The sequence below is a fragment of the Glandiceps talaboti genome, chromosome 12 (assembly GCF_964340395.1).
Source record: "Glandiceps talaboti chromosome 12, keGlaTala1.1, whole genome shotgun sequence".
NCBI classification, from domain to species: Eukaryota; Metazoa; Hemichordata; class Enteropneusta; family Spengelidae; genus Glandiceps; species Glandiceps talaboti.
In genome coordinates, this window is record NC_135560.1 from 7,886,025 (window position 1) to 7,907,120 (window position 21,096).

Here is a 21,096-nt window from a genome sequence, read left to right on the forward strand (position 1 = left end):
ATTTGCACATCACCTTTCACTGAACAGGTTATCAAATGGATTACCGCAGTCAAGAACCAGACGTATCAAATATGCTGACAGTGTCTGGTCTGGGCTTAACTACAAGTCTTGTTTCTACCTTATCAACGTCCAATGGCACAGTCATGCATTACAGAGCTTTATGAGTTCACGTAAGTCCCTCATCTTCAGGTCAAGTCCACATAAAAGACAGTGGCCATGGCAGGGGATTAGGGCTTTGCTAAATAACCCCAAGAATAATTTAGAGACAGAATGTTTAAGGATACAGTAACAACGGTTTCCATAAATTATAAAATTTCTCAGAATTTACAATCAATGATTCCCTAACACCTATGTTCCCTATAGCATCAAATACCAGGTAATCCACAAAATCTTCAAGCCAATTTGGCTTTTAAAATGAAATCTCAAAGATTGAAACCCCAGTAGCTGTAATCATTTTTCACTCTTTTTTTGTTTGTCAAACACGTTATTTGAGAGGGGGGTGGCAGCTATACTTGAGGGAACTTACTGACAACAGGCTGAATTTAGTAATTGTTTACTAATTGTTGTTGATAAACAATCAGGGTATGGATTTGTTGAAAAATTATAAGTACATGCTTCACATGAAAGTTGACAATATGAACAAAAAATAATGAAATAAAAGTTGTTCATTTTACAGCTTCTGGTTCTTACAAAGACTACCTCTACATGTATGTTCTACGTCACTCATTTATATTATGTTGTTGTTGGCACAAATGCTACATAGTCTTCCAAATCACTTGGAGACTAATATTAAAGACTGTTTATTCTTACCATGTACCAAGACAAGCTGACCAACCCTGAAAGTAACTGGTAGACTTCTTCCTCTTCCTGGACAACATTAACACTGTGGTGGATTGCAAAGAGTGTTCTTGGTCATGTAACTGGTAGTCTTGATTTCTTCCTCTTCTTGCACAATATTTACACCTTGTGGTGGATTGCGGCAAGTGTTCTTGGTGATACAATTGTACATTGTAGTCTTGACTTCTTCCTCTTTCTGTACAACATTAATACTGCGGTGGATTGCGAAGAGTGTTCTTGGTGATGTAACTGGTAGTCGACTCCTTCGACTTCCTGCACAATATTTACACCTTGTGGTGGATTGCAACAAGTGTATTTGGTGATATAATGGTACATTGTAGTTTTGACTTCTTCTTCCTTCTTTATAATGTTTATTCTGCTGTGGACTTTGACATGTTCTTGGTGATGGATCCAGGTCTATGGTTGTATATCTGTTGCAATCTGTAGCTAATATTGGTCATACACGTAGTTCATACTTGAGGTGCTCTGGTCATGGGGATGTTGATGCCTACAATTCAAAAATCATTAACACCTACATATCAATGAATGCAGATATTAAGACATAACAAGTCATGTACATTCTAAAATAATGTGTACATTAATTAGGGGCATATAATGAGCAGAAGGGAAGTGGACACCAATAATTTTGGCAGCTGTGCACCATTGTTTATGAATGAATACATGTAAAAGTAATATGATCTCATGGTTTGTATGCATTCTTAATTTGACTAGTTGGTCATTGACAGCTCATTTTAATTTTTTTTAATCTATAAATAATAGTGACAATCATTGAATCAAATCAAAACCAACTATCGTAGAAAGCATAACAGGTGTTTCTAATAGAAACAGTGTGTGTTGATCACTTAAAACTAGACAAAGACTAGCACAGGTTTTGAAAGTAAGAAAGAGATCAGAAAATAAGTAAAACAACAATCTGCTCTAAATACCTTTTCATATAGTTGTAAAATATTGAATCCTGGCAGGCATTTATTATTGCACGTTTTGATTTTGTTGTGTTGTCTGAGTAGAAAGAGAGAGAAATATAGGTAATACATGTCATGGTCATGCTAAAACAATAAATTGATTCTAATCAATACACTATCCATGTGACTATCTCCAGATTACCATTCCGTCTTTAATGTTAGTTTATAGCTGATGAACATAATAGAGATCTTGTGTATAATCACCGATTGATCATCCAATATCTTCAAAATATCATGCTGCCCAGCTGGCGATTTACACAAGATGAACACTTTGCAAAGCTGGATCGAGAGTGAAAACAACTCACCTTGCAGACAGCATTTTGCAACTCATCAACAAAGAATGTCACAGTGGTTTGTGAATAAAAAACAATAGTCTGCAGAGCACTATGCAAATTATGATCAATACTTTGAGATTGATCATTATGGTAACTATAGTGTCTGGACAGCAGGAAACAGTTAATGAAGTACTGTACTCAATTCAGTTCAAATGGAGCAACACTTGGATGGCTGCATTGCTAAACGAGAACAGAGAAATGGCTACAAATGTCGCAGATATATCCATACTCCATCCCTTGCAATGTGACCAGTACTTCTCACTTTTCAATGTAAAATCTAATTGCATTGACAAAAAATAAACATGAAATTGGCAAAAAAGATATGGTGAAATAAATATGAATTTCACCGACCATGGAGCATGTTATCTTGGGTGTGTCAGATGAAAGTTCATGCCATGAACATTGAGACTGACATATATAGGAAATATGACATTATCATTTCAATACATTGACAGTTGACATTGACGACACATCGGAAAGAGATGGCAATGTGACAAACTCTTTCAAACTGAATCGGGCACATTAGTTCATGTAACCCATCCATAACTTCACCAGTATGGTTACCCCCTCAATTTGTATAGCCTGGCCTGACGGATAACATATCTGGATATCAAATGCATCATATTTTGATCAGTTTGAATAAACTTTTTTCATTGAAGTTCAATGGTAGAAGTGAGCAGAAGAACCACACATCACAGAGGCCAAAAAAGAAAATGCAATGTACATTCTATGGTATCGGCAAGTTTTGACCAAACCATGGTGTACAGTCACAGCACCCTCTAATCAAATTCAATGCATCATTGATGTACAACAATATTTGTGACCCACAAAACCAACCAACAAATAGACAACCAACTACCGTAAATGCAGATAACAAACCAACTTAGAAATAAAAACAACCAACCACCTAAATAACCAACCAACCGACAAACCAACCAACCAACAAAATGATAAAAAATCCAACTAAAAAAAATAATCAACCAACAAACAATAAAACCAGAGGGTGACATGATTAAATAAACTGTGGGTCTGTCAGAACTCATTGATAAAATAGATTGTATTACATTTTCTTACTGGACTTCATGATGCTTGGTTCTTATGTACACTTGCATCAAAAAGGTGTACCCAAAGTGATCAACATCTGATGCATTTAATAATATATGTTGTCATTCAGGCTGTGCCATAAAGACTGGGGGTTTGACCATACTGGTGAAGTTGTGGAAGTTTTTTGAAGTGTTGTGCATGATTCAGTGTGAAAGAGTTTGTCATATATGTCTTCTTATTCTGACATGTCTTCGAAGGCAACTATCAAAGTATTGCCCCAATAATGCCCTACATCCAATGTATATCTGTCTCTATGTTCATGCCATTAACTTTCATCTGACACACTCAAAATAATATGCTACATGACTGGTGAAATTCGTATTCATTTCACTTTCTTTCTCGCTAATTGCATGTTAATTTGTTCTCAATGGAATTTGATTTTGCAAGGAGAGATAAAAGGTATCGGTCAAAATACAAAGAGCAGAGGATGGGTAAATCTACCACATTTGTGGAAATTTCTTTGATTCTTTTATTGTATGCAGCCATCCAGGTGATGCACTATGCAAACCAACATGAATAATAATTATATATGCACATCAGCAATTTCCAAATATAAACTTTAAACATTTTTTGTTTTCCTAGATTTCTGGACATATTTGCTTATGTTCCACTGTGTGCTTTTAGCAAATTAACGTAGAGAAAATAATGTACAACTTAAGGGCTGTCACCTTCCCATATTTAAACTTGAAAGTTACTAGTATTCATGACCTGAATAGAAGGTCATGGTTGAGACATAACTCCAGTTGATAAACATAATACATGTACATATCAATCAGATAATTCTAACATCTAGTGAGCTTTAAATCAATTTGGTGTATGTGCAATCTGACTAGAGCAAAGCTTTAATGGTTGAGAATTTCAAATGTAACAATTAGCTGAACTTATCTTGGTTATCTAAAATCTTCATATGCGTTCAGGCTGCTGTCAATTTCATGAAAGAAGTTTGAAAATTCTTGATTGATTTTCATTCATTGGTACATCCATATCGTATCCTTTTACCTGAAAGGACAACAAATTAAAAGACTAACATTAAAAGTGGAACTCAACAACTGTCGAGGCTTTTGCATTTGCCATTCCTAAATCCTTCAAAAAATATTTTGTGATGTAGAATAATATACAGTTTGGAGAGATTTGGGTCAGACATTTCTCAAAGCTTACAGGTAGTTGGAGTTCTGTGTTGTTTGCCTGTATACTTGTATCATGATGATCAGATATACATATAGCTACCCGACAGTAACTCTGTGACAGGACAACCTGCTATTACTAGTAGTAGATAAGCTATATGCAAGTTGGTCTTTTGCAGTCAATTGAACAAATCTTCAGTCAGCCTACCACATGACAAGAGACTAATCATTCTCTTTAATTACCTCACTGAGTCAATCTGATTAAAATCCTATGTAGTGGGTGGCTATTTGTTCAACTGGTATATTACTTTCAGCTTTTGGTTGTGTCACATGTTCTTGGTTTACCTCTACATCTGAACATTACTTGTCAATGAGAATTGATCAGATATAGGGGCAGGCAACTAAACACACTATTTCTCAATTAGGGATTTTACGTCTCATTGCAGATCTTGTGAGATATGCAAATATGCCGAGCAACAAAGGCTGTCACACTTGTGGTCATGGTCAAGCTTTAGCTTTGGCCATGTGCAATGATAGTGTTGCTATTAGCGTTTGACACTTTCAGCTTGACCATCCTCACATGGTTGCTATGGATGCAATGACTTATTGCCTCTAGTTGGAAGGTTGATATACATGGTTAACCGTTAAGGGAGCCATCCGGAAATATAGGGGGGGGGGATAAAATTTGAAAGATATTGCTTAGTTCCCAACTATTACCACTGTACAGAATTTGTGTTAAATTGGCACTGCATTAATCAATATATACCTGTGTTTCGATCCCAGTGGTTGATCTTACAGTGTTACACCCAGAACATTAACACCCAAACACGAGATGGGCACACTCCCGATACTGCCAGAAATGAGATCAACATCTCAAGAACAGCATCATCCCTAATATGTCTTATCCAATTGTTCCTAATCTACTCCTGTGAGACCCACTTTGACTTCTCTGCTCACATCACACCTGGCAATAAATTCAGTACATTGTTGTCAGCAGTGATTTGATTGACATGGTCTGATATTACTATACCTACCTACCCTACCCTCACCTTACCCCTAACCCTCTCGCTAACCGATGTGTCAGCAGTAGGATGCCAAATTCCCCCCAAAATGCCAAATTAGACAATACAATGAGTCAAAGTAAAATGTGACCCACCCCTTATCCCATTTTCTAAAATATGGCCCTTCCCAAGCACTACTTGTAAAACAATGACCCCCTATTTTGTCCACTCTCCCCTTATAATTACTGAAGGCTCCCCCCTTACCATGATTGCTTGAATGCCACAAAACAATGCTTTACTTTAAGGGATGAACAAAAGGGGACTGTAGCGTTACACTTCTTTTAAGCACTACCACTCACTCCTAGTTCACCAATTACAAGCTAGGGAAGGGGCTGCACTGTGTACATGTATCATGTCCCCATAACTGAGTTGTTTTTGTGTTTTCCCCCAACATAAAGTAGTCTTACCTTTAGGTAATTGTTGTTAGGTAGGTACAATCCAGATAATATCTTCATCCCAATGTAGGTATCAAGACGTGGGTATGGATCCCAACTTGTAGGTGGTCGTTGTCAAGACGTGCTTGTAGCTTAGTATCTGGGTGTGTTCTACTTTGTTCACATCGTTAACGCGTTGCAGCTCAGTCCTTCGTCCTCGTTGAAGGTTCCAGTCATGTGTCAGTCACCTGACTCAACACCCCTCCCTGTTCCATAAAAATTGAGTCAAGTGAGAGGTAATGCATTTCTGTGATGGTATTGAATGCAGAGCAAAACCAATGGCTGAGCTGGCTCAGGTTTTGTATGGGGGATGTTGGAACTTGCAATCACACATTTTCGTTATCACTGAGGGCCAGTTAATAACATAACATAGATGTCTATAGTGATTGATTTTGTGAGGGGTCAAGGGGCAGGGTGCAATAATGTATACCTGGGGACAAACCACAAAGGTAGGTTACACCCTCTGATACTTGAAATGAGGGTAGTTGGCAGTAACTATACATTTTGATAAATTCTCTTGGAGATAGTGGGATGGCAGAATAATTTAGTTAAGGGAAAAACCACCAAAGTAGATTACTTCCTCCATATTTCCAAATAGGAGTTTTGTTTGACATAGCCATTAAACTTACCTATTTACTGAGGTAAATAACAGTATAAGCAGAGAGAGATGGGAAAGAAGGTGGAATCTGTGATCTCCCATGATACACTGGGGACTTTGCAGGCTCAGAAAGGGCATGTGGAGGACTTCACATAATCATTTTGCTAACAAATCTTGTTGAGGATACTCACAGCAGCAGTCAGCAATGGATTCAGACCCATGAAGAAGATTCACTCACAGACAACATAAAGTAGTCACTTTGTGACCCATAATATGATCAAGAACAAAAATACCCACTGCCACCTTTCAGTTCTGAGTGAAAGGGTCACCAACCTGTTTGTTCTTAACTAGTAACAAGCTAACCATAGACCCTGGGTGGAGGGTCTATGAGCTAACTAACAAGGACAGGGAAGGTGGCTTGCTACCACACTATAACATTTTGAAAACTTTAATGAAATAGTGTAATATTTTGTTTTGACAGAGTATAGTGAAAATAAAATGTACCGACTCTCAGTGGGGGGGGGGGGGAGAGTTGTCTACCCAGAAGAATAGAATTGAATAAATTTACTTAATTATTTTTTGAGAAAAGGAAATATTTTTATTTATCTGTAATTTTGGTTTCAAAATTCAATAGGTAAACCTGGGATAATAAAGAATTTGGGGGCAAGCGCATGAGGAAAACTGCCAGAAAGCTGCAGCTGGAGACTGAGTATTTAATTTATTCAGCGCTGTGCTAATTTATTCTAAGAATGTTTTGCACTGAAGAAAGGAAAGCTTCTGAATTTGCTTTAGCACAGTCAAAATTACTTGAAGTTTGTTGTAGCTGCAGAAAATACCCAATAAAATAAAGTTTCAAATTGAATTGAGCAAGCCGGAGTAGGTAGCAAGGATCGACAACTTCTACAACCCTATGACATGGCCTTTTGTTCACGTCAAAAGAAATGGGCGGGAAATTTAAAGATGGGCGCAGGCACCTGCTCGCTGCTCAGTAAAGTCCGTGGCATTTTTTTCCTTCAAAACCTGCTGGTTTGGACGGCGACTTTTGGTTCGAAACAAGTGGGGAGTTTATTGAAATGTAGTATAAATTCTTTGGGCTAACACTAATTGCTATTAACACGAAATTCCAGTAGCATCAAATTACAGAATATTTCAGTGAAAACACTATCATGGCTACATGTATGTGGTCGACGGTCTTCAAGTTCGGACGTGGAAATCGCTCGCAGCGCCAGCAGGTTTGTGTTTTTCCTTTAACAACGAAAGTAGTCTTACCTAAGGTAATAGCTGTTTTGTAGGTACAATCCAGATAATATCTTCGTCCAGGATACGGCTATACCCCAACTCGCTCGTGCTAGTCGTAGGTGGTCGTGGTCGACCAAGAAAAGGCGGGGAAGAGGGTAGCTTTGTAGCTCAGTCATTGTCATCGTTGGGGGCGCCGGTGACGGATCAACTCGTCCCAATTTCAACTCGTCCCACTCAACTCGTCCAATTTTCAACTCGCCCCATTTTCGACTCGCCCCAACTCTTTGCAATATAATTTACCTGTGCATATATGAAATCGAAGCTAGTAGTACTCAGTTTGGAGGGTCTGTGGTATCTCGTATTCCACTAATGAAGTACCACTTGCGCTGTAAACACATACTACAATACTTAGTTGTGTTAACTAGGGAGAGGAGACACGTCTCCAAAACCCGTACGCGCGGAAGTCGTAAGCGTGTCAGTCACTAATATTCTCCTTGGTTATTATCATTATTATTTCTTATTTGGGTTGTAAACATTAAGTCCTAATGTGAAAAGTGATATTCCATGACTGAGGAAATTTAAAGTTGTTGTGCTAGTAAGTTCTAGATCTACCAAACACTTAGCCAAAACCCACACCACTTTCTGCTACGAAATGTTACATTTGCTACGCTTCGACTGGCTACGTAGGTAAAATCATGTAAATGTTTCGGTCTCCGTACTTCGAGTCCATGTATCGTTTAGATTTATAAACGTTTCCTAGTGTTGAAAATGGGACGAGTTAAAAATGGGACGAGATGAAAATGGGGCGAGTTGAAATTGGGGCGAGTTGAAATGGGACGAGTTGAAATGGGACGAGTTGAAAATGGGACGAAGTAAATCGCAATCGGGGGCGCCATATATAATCTTGGTTACGGCAAGAGGATGGGTAACCGAGACCAGACAGAACATTCATCATGAGTTGTCAGCACAGCGCGCGCCTAGCCTCCCGGTTACCCACCCTCTTGCCGTTGAGGGCATAACCCCAACAGTAGGTAGAAACAGTAGGGTATAAACCTAGACTGTCAACAGTAGTCTGACTTTTTTGTTTAATATAATATTTGTAGATGCAATAGAATTAAAAAAATGGTGTGCGATGAATGTTCGATGAAGTCAAGTCGACGTCGGATTATATTACTAGTAATGCATTCTGTTTAGAATGTACACTGTACATGCTGATATGATATAGGTTATGTATGTGCACACAATTAGTAATAAATAAACAAATATTTCACAAGATTTTGTTAGGAGTACCACAAACGCGTCTGAATACAGACTAATATAAACCGTACATGAGCATCTAAGTTATCTAACATAGTAAAGTGACTTTGCTATCTGCAATAATAATGCCACTATACAAGTATTATAGACACAGCAATTGTTACGTGATATGCGGAACTTACCTAAACTTTAAATTTAGGTGTGTTTTTTTAAATTGTGAAGTTATTACCTAAAAGGCAATGAATAACTTCAAATTTGCCTTACTAGAGCCAAAAAACTCCAGATCTACAAGAAGGAGAGACCTTGGACTCCCCACCTCCAGATGAATGGGAAGTACTCATTCAACCAACAATCAGATTCACCAACTTTTTACTATCATGGTGTTATTAACATTTTCTTGAACACTTTAACACTATGTATAAAGAGTAATTGCTAATTTAGATGGTACTGTCCTGTACAGTTGTGAAATTGTAGCTTACATAGTCTAAAAATTGCCTTAACAGACTCTTGAATTAAAAAAACTCTCCCCAATGAGAGTTGGACGTATCCCCGTCAAAAGATCCCCCCCCCCCACCTTTTAGTTTTACCCCCAAGATGCCATTAAAATTAAATTTTAACAAAATATATTTCAATCCTATTTAGTTGTTAATCATATGATGGTGCTGTCTTGTAAAGCTTGAAAATTATTGCCCGAAAAGGTCTGAATAGTATAAAAAATTGGCTTAAAGAATCAAAAACCTCCAGAGCTTCAAGGAGGAAAACCTCCATGTATGAGAGATGTACATATTCCGATCCCATCCAAGCTTCTCCCCCCCCCCCATACATTTTACTGCTAAGATGGCATTACATGTAAACATCCCTATGTAGTCGCTAATTACGTGATGTGCTAATATTAAGTATTTGCGAGACACTGGCAAGCAGTCCACTCTCTGAGTCACGATGAAATACCCGCCATGTGAGTATGTATGATAAGGGGATGGCATGGGGTGCCATCATGTTTTAGAAATAAGCGATTGGGGTGACTCGCCGGTGACTTTTTGTCGGCCCAATAGAAAAATCCGCCACCCCCACCCCCACCCCCGGCCGGAGAAACTGACCGGTCCCTAACTCACATGTACACGTCTCTGGTCAACATTCCAAACCCATACACTGTACGTAATGTTAACATTCTAAGGCTAGTCAAACTATGACAAAATTGTATGTTTGATATTGGCGAATTTACACAAGATTTACTGGTGAATGGAGAATTACATTTAATATTTGCAATTGGTGAATTAGAGCTTTTACTTCCTGATGAATGGTGATCTAAGAGGGGTATAACCCCCCCCCCCCCCATGAAGAAATCGGATGATACGAAAACATGTTATTTCTGCGATGACCATTTCCCCCATGATGGTAAATGTCCGGCGAATGGAAAGGAATGCATGTGGAAGCGAACGTGTAGTATGACGTAGATGCAAGTCCAGTTGGTCTCGGAGCAATGTTACATTCTGAAAGATGACAATGACACTGCCAAAGTTATAAGCTACGCAAGCAGATCACTGACTGCAGCTGCAGTTGAACAACGATACTCACAAATTGAACACGAAGCACTTGCCATATTGTATGGGCATGTGGACGATTTTATCTGTATCTATATGGTAAGAAATTCACCATCATCACCGATCACAATCCACAAGAACGGACAACAGTCCAAGTTCAAAACCACCTGTTAGAATCGAAAGAAGACACTAAAGCTACACGCCTATAACTTCGAGCGAGGTAATATATAAATTATAACCATGGAAGTATACATTGGGTTATATTACCATGATATAACGGAGTGTGTCGTCACCGGCGCCGAGATTTGACCCAGCTGACTGCATGTACGTGTCAAGACATCCAGACAAAGATGGAAAACCAAGCAAAAGACATGAAAAATTATCTGAAGAATATCAATTACACCGTTACCAATGCCACACCCAAAGCTCTATCATTAGGCGAAATCCAGACGGCTATACAAAAGCTAACCCGTCAATACAAGCTGTCATTAGAGCGATGAGGACAAAAAAAATGACATGAAATTATATAAGAAAACAAATGAAGACAACTGTATAAACTTCAATCATGTAGAAGCCCTGCTTATAAGGTCGAGAAGCGGTTGACAATATTATGCCAGACACAAACATTATTCTACGTAGCATTCAGATCGTTATGCCAGAGTTGTTGCAACAACGCTCTGCTGATCTAGCACACGAAGGGCACCAAGGCGTGGTAGAAACAAAGAAACTACTAGAGAGAAAGCATGTTTTCCAAATTGGTAGAAGTTAAGATACATATCTGTATCCCCTGTCAAGCCTTGACACAATGTCATCATTCAGAACCACTACAAATGACCGAACTACCTGATAATGCATGGGAAGAAGTCTCAAGCGACATGTGTGGACCATTTCCATTCATAAAAGGAAAACCATATGGAAAAGAAAACTGTGCACATTTCTAAGAAACTACAGATGTACACACCGTACATTACGACTGGCCTACCACCAGCCAGATAAATATTCCAACGACCGCTAAACATCAAACTACCAACATACAATGGCATGTATGACAACACCAAAATCAGCCATAAAAAAAAGATGCAACGACAAAAGCCAAAAACTCTAGCAAATGAGTACCAAATTGTAGTAGCTTTGCACTACATAGCGCCCTCAACGGCAAAATCGTTGCATTTTTATTTATTCGACGAATCGTCGTTCGAATTATATAATTTGGAAATATGTGGTTCACAATATTGTAATATAAATATATATATATGTATGTATATATAAATATATATATATGTATGTATATATATATATATATATATATATATATATATATATATATATATATATATATATATATATATATATATATATATATATATATATATATATATATATATTAGTATCAGGGATCCGTAAGCGTTTCGAAGTGTAGCGGAAGAAATAACAGCTCTGGTTTGCGAGAATGTAATAAATACAATCAAATCAATACAAGTATTCACAGGGCCTAAGTAAGCCTGGCTGGATTTTCCGTTACTTCATGTACATAAAAAGCAATATACTTTGACTACGCATGCTACATGGTTGCTGTCATTCAAACCGTCTTAAGTTCTATATATAGTGTCAACCGTTCATATCTAATTATATATATATATATATATATATATATATATATATATATATATATATATATATATATATATATATATATATATATATATATATATATATATATATATATATATATATATATATATATATATATAAGGTATGCATTTTAAAGCTGCACTATGCTAGTTGCAACTGGTACTGTTTTCAGAACAGCTTTGTTTTTAGATATAATGACTCACGGGACGAAGTGTGGCAAATTTCCAGCTGAGAGGGAGGGAGGTGTGTCGGAGATCTACATTTGAAATTGAGGCGCAAGTGTTCCCAGAGTTAGGTTATGATTTATACGCTCATGCTCTCACTATTTGAAAACAAACAACGAACTACGTGTCATAACTTACTAGTGCATGACCTTTGACCTTACGTTCTCATATGAACTGTATAATGTTCATAATGTTTATTTGAGTACACGTACACGTAACAAAACCCTGGGGAGTTGTTAATGGTATCCAAATCCAGTATAGAAACATGTAATAGTGGTCTGAGATACAACGTATGTCAATGTAGAAGACCGGTGAGGATAGCGACATGCGACTTACATAACTGCGACCTACAACTTTATAAATAGTTAGTTACATATCTGCAACTTGCAGAACTGCGACATGCAAACTTTATGCAGGTCACAGTCCTCACCGGTCTTCTATATGTCTGAGAAGATAATTTTATTTTTATTTTATTTCAAATGTGGTGGTTGTGCATGTGGTGGAGACTGTGCTGAACGTACGTACGTGTACCGTACCGGTGGAAATCTCAGTTTGTTATTGTGCAAACAATCTATTATACATGCCGTACTTGTTATTGTTTTGCTCGAGCTAGTAAGAACTGGTTTTGACCGACCTACTATTCATCGGAGGCACGTGATAATGACGCAGGGCCAACGCCTCTTGATACTGTGCTCTGATTGGTTCTCTGCAATGATATATGGGGTCATATATCGTGATTTCCTATTGGATATTGCACTTGTCAAGATAAACATTATTTGGATAGTGAACATTTTTTCCCCCGATATTTATGCAACTTCTTTTCTCGAGTAAATGCAAATCAATATTTAATGATTGACTACCTGACCAAAGAACAACTTAACTAGTCAGAAATGTCACATATTGCAAAATTGTACGAAGAGCTGTAACCAATCAGAACACATGTTGTTTGTGTCTTGGCATGATGTTAGCCTACGCACGCGCACTTCGCGAATGTGGCCGATTATTTTAAATATTCAAGTAGGTCGAACAGGAAAACGTAAACAGTGTCCTTCTAAAGTTAGTAATATCAGCGATACGTTTGGATTGGAATGGAAAAAATGAAGCGTCCATTGGATATTTTCCTGTTTAAGTTATTACGTGAGTATTATTACTACTTTGTCTTATTTTGTAAGAATAATTTAGGATACCATTTGAAGAAATCGACATGTACTGGGTTGAAATAAATTCAATGACATTGACAATCGCTGCATGGCCTTGTGTACGTGTTGAACGGTTGTGGAAAAAAGACCGGACTGTTTACAATCAATAGTGGCGGTAGTCGCAACCGCTATGTCTTTAATGATAAGGTCATCCCATCTGCTACCAGAATGATGCATATTATGTGGAGTGTGTTTTTCGAATACACAAGCCATATTTTGTGATAATGATTTCGATTTTTGTTTTTGTTTTAACAATATGAATGTGAGTCGAGTCTTAATCTTGGGACATTGTTGCGAAATGTCACAACTGCAGTTACAGTTCTATTTTATTATACCTTTTCTCAACTACCACCACCATTCTCAGCCGAATATCTAGATAACGTTATTACTAACTTACAGGTTCTCATTATCGTCATAAGATATATCAATAAAGTGAACCATAGTATATGCTCCGAGGTTGGACACTTCATCTCTCCGCTAGAGGGGAAGACGTTTCGAACCCCGTGAATCGATACAAGTTACATTAATTTTATTGCTGATGAAAATTGATTGAATTTGAAACATGGAACTTGAAATTATCTTTTTATGATTGAAGATTTGGTGCATTTCATCCCCTACTAAGTAATTTGCACACAATTAGGTCATCTGCAGCGCTAAACATGCGCTAAAGAAGTTTATATAACCATGATAAAACTGACACGAATAATATATATAGTAAAGGAGAACCAAGGTTGTATAGGGTAGATGTCAGGTCAGCGAGTGTTGCTGTCAACAATCTATGCTATGCATACCACTGATATCTGTTGTCGACTGGTTCAAATATTTCCATATCATAAATTCATTTCTTGTAATGTTAATTCCGGACATGAGATTCACCCTACAGGCCCGGTAGAAATTGTTTGTATGCCATTCTCATAGATGTAAACACCCAAGTGTGTGTGACCTTGATGATGTTGGTTATATCAGGAGAGTCTTTTGGCATACAGCCAACGTCCTTCTGACGTCACCCAAAGGCCAAACGTAGGTTATCTTCAGTACAGGATTTACGTACACATCAGTAACACAAAATGTGCATGTGAAACTGGACATAATTTATTACAAGAAAACAGCTGTATACTGACAAATGCAACTACCGTTTTCTTGAAAAACGTCGCCTTTGGAATGTGAAACCGCCTTGAAGTTGGGGTCAGCTATGTAGACACAAACGGTCATATTAATATTATTGCCATATACAAATGTACTAACTCAGTAACTGTATTTTCTATATTGTACACAGGTGCTGCCGTTGTATATCTTTGAAAACAAAGCACACAAACAGTGATAGTGAAACTGAACTTGGCCTTCTGTGACATTGACAAGTAACCCAGCTGGGTATTAGAAATCAGGGGCTGTAACAGCTGGACATAATATATTATAAAAGGCCATGTCTGTCTTCAAGTACACCCAAAACTGTCAGTATGGACTGGCCAGGCGTCCATCAAGAGAACTTTCAAGACTTGCAGCGCAGAAGATGCCGATGTTGCTACGACAACAAGAAGTCAATCTAGGAGATGTTAATAAAGTATTTGCTTCAGAATGGCTTTCAGAAAACCAAGTTATTATTGGCACAAAGTGCAACTCGGTAAGCATTGAATTTTGTGATTATCAGAAAGAGGCATATCAATAAGTTATACGAGAGAATAAATGTATTGAAACATGACGGGTAGCATACAGTAAGCTTGAAAGTTGAAGAGGCAATCCCAAAAATGTTGTCAGTTTTATGATATGAGTATCATTGAGTTGGACAGTTTAAATAGAGCACTGACCAATCAATCATTTGAACTGACATGACAGCGTTATCATATATATCATCCACATTTGATACTGCGTGTACTTTTGAAAACAAAATATGTGCCCCCAAGGTATTCCATACTGTGAGGCCTAATTGAAAAATATACAACTTACATGAAGCTATATATTGTGTTAAATACATTGCTCGCTCAGAAAAAAGAATAGCTTTCAGCATTGTGATGGAAAAAATGGTAAGAATATGAATGTTCTATGTATAGCCAATTTGTACTATTTGTGCAATTATGGTGGATATTTGATGGATGGATCATGGAGATAGTTGATGCCAAATATTATGTCATTTTGTACTAAGAAATTTCTCTCTCCTCTCTCAATAGCTAATGGTCTTGGATCTGAACACAAATCAGAGATTTCAAATTCCCCTTTTGAAGGATGAGGGTAAGGAGACTGTGCGGGACACACGATTTGGGGGAATCCACAGCATAGCTGTCAACCCTAGTAGAATGCTGTTAGCCACGGGAGGAGAGGATCCTAATTCTGTAGCTGTCTATAAACTGCCAACGTTTGATCCTGTCTGCCTCGGCAATGTAAGTGATGAAACAAACAATGTTTTTAATCTTTGAACACTTGCTTCATTTTGTGACATTAATTGAGAGCGTTACAACATCATTTGTATGGTTAGTGATATGTTTTCATGTTATTACATCATACAGAAATGTCATGAAGACTGGATTTTTTCTATGGAATGGTTAGACGATCAGTTTCTTGCAACAGGTAATTTGAAATCCATAATTTCAAAAAAGTCTTGATAATGTGACAGGAGTAGTGTTTTGAAGGGAATTAGCAACTGTGTTATGCAAATAATATGCTGAGTCATGCTGTAACAATGGTAGTGTTACCAAACTATTTTTAGTCACATGAATTGCAGTTATTTCCCTTTTTATTCTTTACAAGGCCCAGGGGAAAAATTTATCAAAAGTGTCACAGTTTCATAATACATTATTGAAAACAATAAATGCATTATATGTATATGAAAATCATATGTAAATGAAAACTCTCAGAAAGAAGCTTAGCACATAGCTGCTATTTCACACAGGTAATTCAGTTTATAAAGTAACATTGAACTTGGTACAATCTGTTGAGGTGTCAAGGTTGGTGATTTTGAGTTGTTACACCTGACCATGGCAAAGTAACATTGAACTTGGTACAATCTGTTGAGGTGTCAAGGTTGGTGATTTCGAGTTGATACACCTGACCATGGCCAAAAATATTGACAAAAATAACAGGAGCAACAATACTGAGGCCTCAAAAAGGTTGAAATCATGAAAACGTGCTAGCCATTTGTCTTCTAGTAAGTACAGTATACGATTCTTATTTGTTAATTTTTTTTGATTAGGTTGCAGAGACAATACCATAGCACTGTGGTCTGTCAAGGAGGAATTGTACAGAGACATAGAGTCACAGCACAGTCTGCTGCCAGAATACAGGAGAATCTCTCCACTGACAAAGAAGCAATGCAATGCAGGCGAAAAAGTGCGGGCGTTAGCTTACAATGACAGAACTCAGGTGAGATATCATTCCAGCCATCAATCTTGTAGCTCTGCATTGTTGATGATCTGATGTGAGTTGGCATCTGTGTTTTTGCAAAGGTTTGGTAACAATTGTGTCAGAAGGTGGGAATGTTCATTCTACATAGATTTTTATACTTTAGGTCATAAATTTTGTGGGATCTAACCCCCACTCGTAAAACATTGTGAACCCAGCTGGCCTTTGCCTTCACAACCCCATTGACTGAAAACGTTATGCATTACCTTCTTCATTATGTGTCTGTGTTTGAAACTCACTATTGTTAACTGATCTTTGTTTACAACATGTCTGAAATTGTAGACAGAAAACTGACTGCAAGAATTTGGTTTGTATGTGTCATCATGCTCATATGTGCAACATTGTTCATTACAGGAAATAGCAGCATTGTCCACAAACGGATATATACACATGTGGGATGCACACAGATTTACCCAAAATTTTACAGTGCCACTACCATATTGCCGAGAAAATGTATGTCTGGCCATTTCAAATGATTTATCAGTGTATGCTGTCGGATCTCAGTCACACGTCTCCTTCCTGGACTCAAGAACACTAAAATCAGTCGGTTCCATTTATACCAAAGAAGAGGGAAGTGGTGAGTTGATTTGACAATTTATATCATAATTGTATTCCTCACTATGTTCTCATACCCCTAGATATTGCTAAGTTAGATACTGTGACCTTACTTTATTCTGAAGGTCACAGTGAATAGCTCACATGAGCACCATGCATGAGTAACTGTCCCACTTTGACCCTGGTCATTGTGTGCTGTCGGCATTCAGCTATGCTGTATTGTGGAGGCAAAGCAAAAGCAAACTGTTTTGTGGGCATGCAGAAGGTGATTTCGTTTTCCTGATGTAGGGATATACTGAAAGATGTGTTGCTATGGTGTTTCTATTAACCAGTAGCTATAACCACGTTTGTAATGAGTGATAAAAGGTTGTAAATGATGAATCTTCCAGAGAAATATTTGGTGATAGGTTGGATTTCCGTCTTTACACCACATACTAGTACTAAAGCCCAAGTTTTGAGAGTTCACTCAGATGTACCACCCATTTTCAAATCTGTATGAAATATACCAGCACAATTCTTCAATTCACTATTACAAATAGGCTATGCCTTCCATAATATGGATCCATAATTATCACATGAATATCAATATTTATAAATAATTATGAATATCATACAATACTCTTACTGTCATATCTTTATGATTATATGAAATTACAACGAGCTTTAAAACTATTGTAAATACTTTGTAGAAAATATGCTAATGATAAAATTGTCAGTGGTGACATTTCCTAAAATTGACGTCAATATTTATCTTGTATGTTGCAGGGGTGCGGTCACTTAGCTTTAATGAAGAAATAGCAACCATAGGAACAGGAGCTGGTTCTCTGTTGTTCTTTGACATTCGAGCTGGCAGGTACTTAGAATTTGAGTGCTGTACAGGAGAAGCCTGTATTCTGAAGTCTGGAAAAGGCTTTCTGGTAAGTTGGTCGAATAAATTCTTTAAGAGAAAAGGTGGCTGGTGAAAGAAAATACTTCAATGATTTGACCTTCCCCATTGTGTGTTTGTGTCATGGTTTTTACTGAAAGAGAAAAAGGCAAGCCAGTGAGATTGTACACTGTGATATCTCCTTACGAGATGAATTTGAATTTATTAGCATTCTTCAAACTGGTGGGGGTGGGGAGATTGTGTTGGCCGTTGGATTCACGAACAGAATGTTGTCATCAGACAGCTTTGATAAGCATGAGATAAAAGAGTATTTCACCTCTGAAGTGTGTTATATAAATGACAGCATAGCACTTAATTTAGTAAAACATCACTGAAGGCAAATCAACAAATTATGACTTAGGGAGATTAAAACCTGGGGATATGGATGGGGGGGACTCCCTCTATTTTTAGATGGGGAGGGGGTGCTTTAGGCCCAAGTTCAAAACATCTACCCATGTAAAATCCAAAAACAGACCCATTGTTAGGGTTTTTCCAGTCAAAATCATTGTCATCAAGTCAGTTACCTTTATTCTGATACTGTGATGGTATTTCTACAGCATAAAGACGTTTCCAACGTTATGGACCTCATGATTAGGAAATTTTCAGATGAAAAGTTTAGAGATGTATGTGTGTGAAAAAATGACCCATTTTGGCTGCACATACCCATATTACCTTTCTACGGGAGTATCTACCCTCACCTTGGATTACAACACAAGGTTTAAGTAAAGACAAAGTGGGCTGTTAGGCATGGTAAGAAGGCATTGCAAGTAGCAAAGCGTAACACAGCATAGAGAGTAATGGAGCTTTCAGGATACTGTGGAGTTGTATTATGACTGGGAGGGTTTACTGTTTTGAAGGCCAGATCAGAGCCTCTCACCCTGTGTATATTATGATTGACAAGACTATGAATCTAGTGATATCAATTTTTGAATACTGTACACAATAATGTTGTGTTTTGTCATATCTGAAATATTTAGTGTGGTTTTTTTTCCGTCAATTTGCAGCTTCGAGATCACATTTACAACGAGTACTTTGCAGAGCAGCATGATTACCCCAATGCTGTCTACACTCATTGCTATGATGCATCCAAGACAAAACTGTTTGCAGCAGGAGGGCCTCTGTCATCAGGTTTACACGGGAATTATGCAGCTGTTTGGCATTAAGGATTGTGTCCGTACACCTTGTAGTATCATGGTATTCTGGCCTGCAACTTTGAAGACGTCATTGTGAAAAACTTATTTTGAACAGAGAAACAGAGACTGAAGTATATTATTTGTGAAGTAGCAAAAATGCTATTACTGATGAATTTTGCTGGGTGCTGCCATTGAATGTTTTATATTCAAATATCATACTGAACCAGATATGAACATAAAAGAAGAAAATTTGTAAGGACTAACACACCAGCTAAGGATGTAAATATTTCCATGGATGCCAGTTTGTTGTACATTTCGGTAACAAAATTGTACTCTGCAAAGACATTATTGTACATTAAATGACAAAGCTGTACATTGCAAGGATGAAGTTGTACATTACAACAACAATGTTGTACATTGCAATGACAATGTTGTACATTGCAGTGACAATGTTGTACATTGCAGTGACAATGTTGTACATTGCCATGACAAAGTTGTACATTGCAGTGACAATGTTGTACATTGCCATGACAAAGTTGTACATTGCAGTGACAATGTTGTACATTGCCATGACAAAGTCGTTCATTACAACAATAATGTTGTACATTGCAACAGACATGTTACAATGTTATATTACAAGGTTAACAATAATGCTACATATGAAATGTGACGTAGCATGTATATTTCACTTTATTTGAGACTGTATTTATTAGCATAACATTTTTTGCAAGTTGTTAATCAAATGACATTATTATTTCTTTTCTCTCTGATGCCATATCAGCCGAAAGAGCAACTTTAAATTTGTGCAATAGCCGAATGAATTTATTCTTCCAAGAATTAAATGCAAAGGAGAGTATTTTTTAGAAAAACTTTTTGGTGACCATCATTTCAACTTTCTCCACTAGTGAGTAAGACCTCTTTACTAGATAGGGCTTATTTTTGCAAGAAACATTTACCAGAAAAGGAAACATGAAAGAGATGGAAAAAAAAAAAATTTAAACACAGTACATAACTTATTGTGGAAGAATGTGTGTGCATCCTTATAGATTTATTTTGTGTGTGTGTTTTTTGTTTTTTTTGTTTATTTTTGTTTTAGCCTTTCTATTTAATGTGGACTGCATATGTTATAAATATGCTATGTCTAATGTTTGATCAATTGTAAGTTGTGCCAAACTGTTCTCCCTTGTGAACCGAGGCAGTTTCTTGGTGGATACTTAGAAAAAAAATTGAGAGACATGTAAGAAAAGTTTATTTTTTATTATTAAATGTCATGTTTTCAGTCAGCTTCAAGAATGCTATTAAAAAAATGTATCTTATTTCTATTACATAGTTTTGCTTTCTGGTTTTGCTATGTTCAATGTATATATATGTGTGTGTGTGTGTGTGTATATGTGTGCACGTGTGTGTGTGTGTGTGTGTGTGTGTGTCAAGTTTGATGAACATATTACAATGTAGTTATTGTATATGCTGAAAAGTTCATTGAAAGGTTATGCAAGGTCAATGTCAGATAAGAATAAACCTT

General features: G+C 37.2%; 1 protein-coding gene across 1 annotated transcript; it reads left to right on the forward strand.

Annotated features, from left to right (window-relative positions):
• The first annotated feature begins 13,370 nt into the window (after positions 1–13,370).
• LOC144443325 (DDB1- and CUL4-associated factor 12-like) lies at positions 13,371–20,903 on the forward strand. The gene is made up of 8 exons (XM_078132782.1): positions 13,371–13,506; positions 14,845–15,189; positions 15,734–15,943; positions 16,070–16,130; positions 16,753–16,922; positions 17,316–17,538; positions 18,282–18,433; positions 19,446–20,903. The coding sequence occupies exons 2-8, from the start codon at positions 14,992–14,994 to the stop codon at positions 19,602–19,604; spliced, it is 1,173 nt and encodes a 390-aa protein (XP_077988908.1). The 5' UTR covers positions 13,371–13,506; positions 14,845–14,991; the 3' UTR covers positions 19,605–20,903.
• The last annotated feature ends 193 nt before the right edge of the window (positions 20,904–21,096 follow it).

Coding starts and splice junctions, on each gene's coding strand:
- LOC144443325 (XM_078132782.1), top strand. CDS start 14,992: ATGTCTGTCTTCAAGTACACCCAAAACTGTCAGTATGGACTGGCCAGG. Junction 15,190..15,733: donor TTGGCACAAAGTGCAACTCG/GTAAGCATTGAA, acceptor CTCTCTCAATAG/CTAATGGTCTTGGATCTGAA. Junction 15,944..16,069: donor ATCCTGTCTGCCTCGGCAAT/GTAAGTGATGAA, acceptor TACATCATACAG/AAATGTCATGAAGACTGGAT.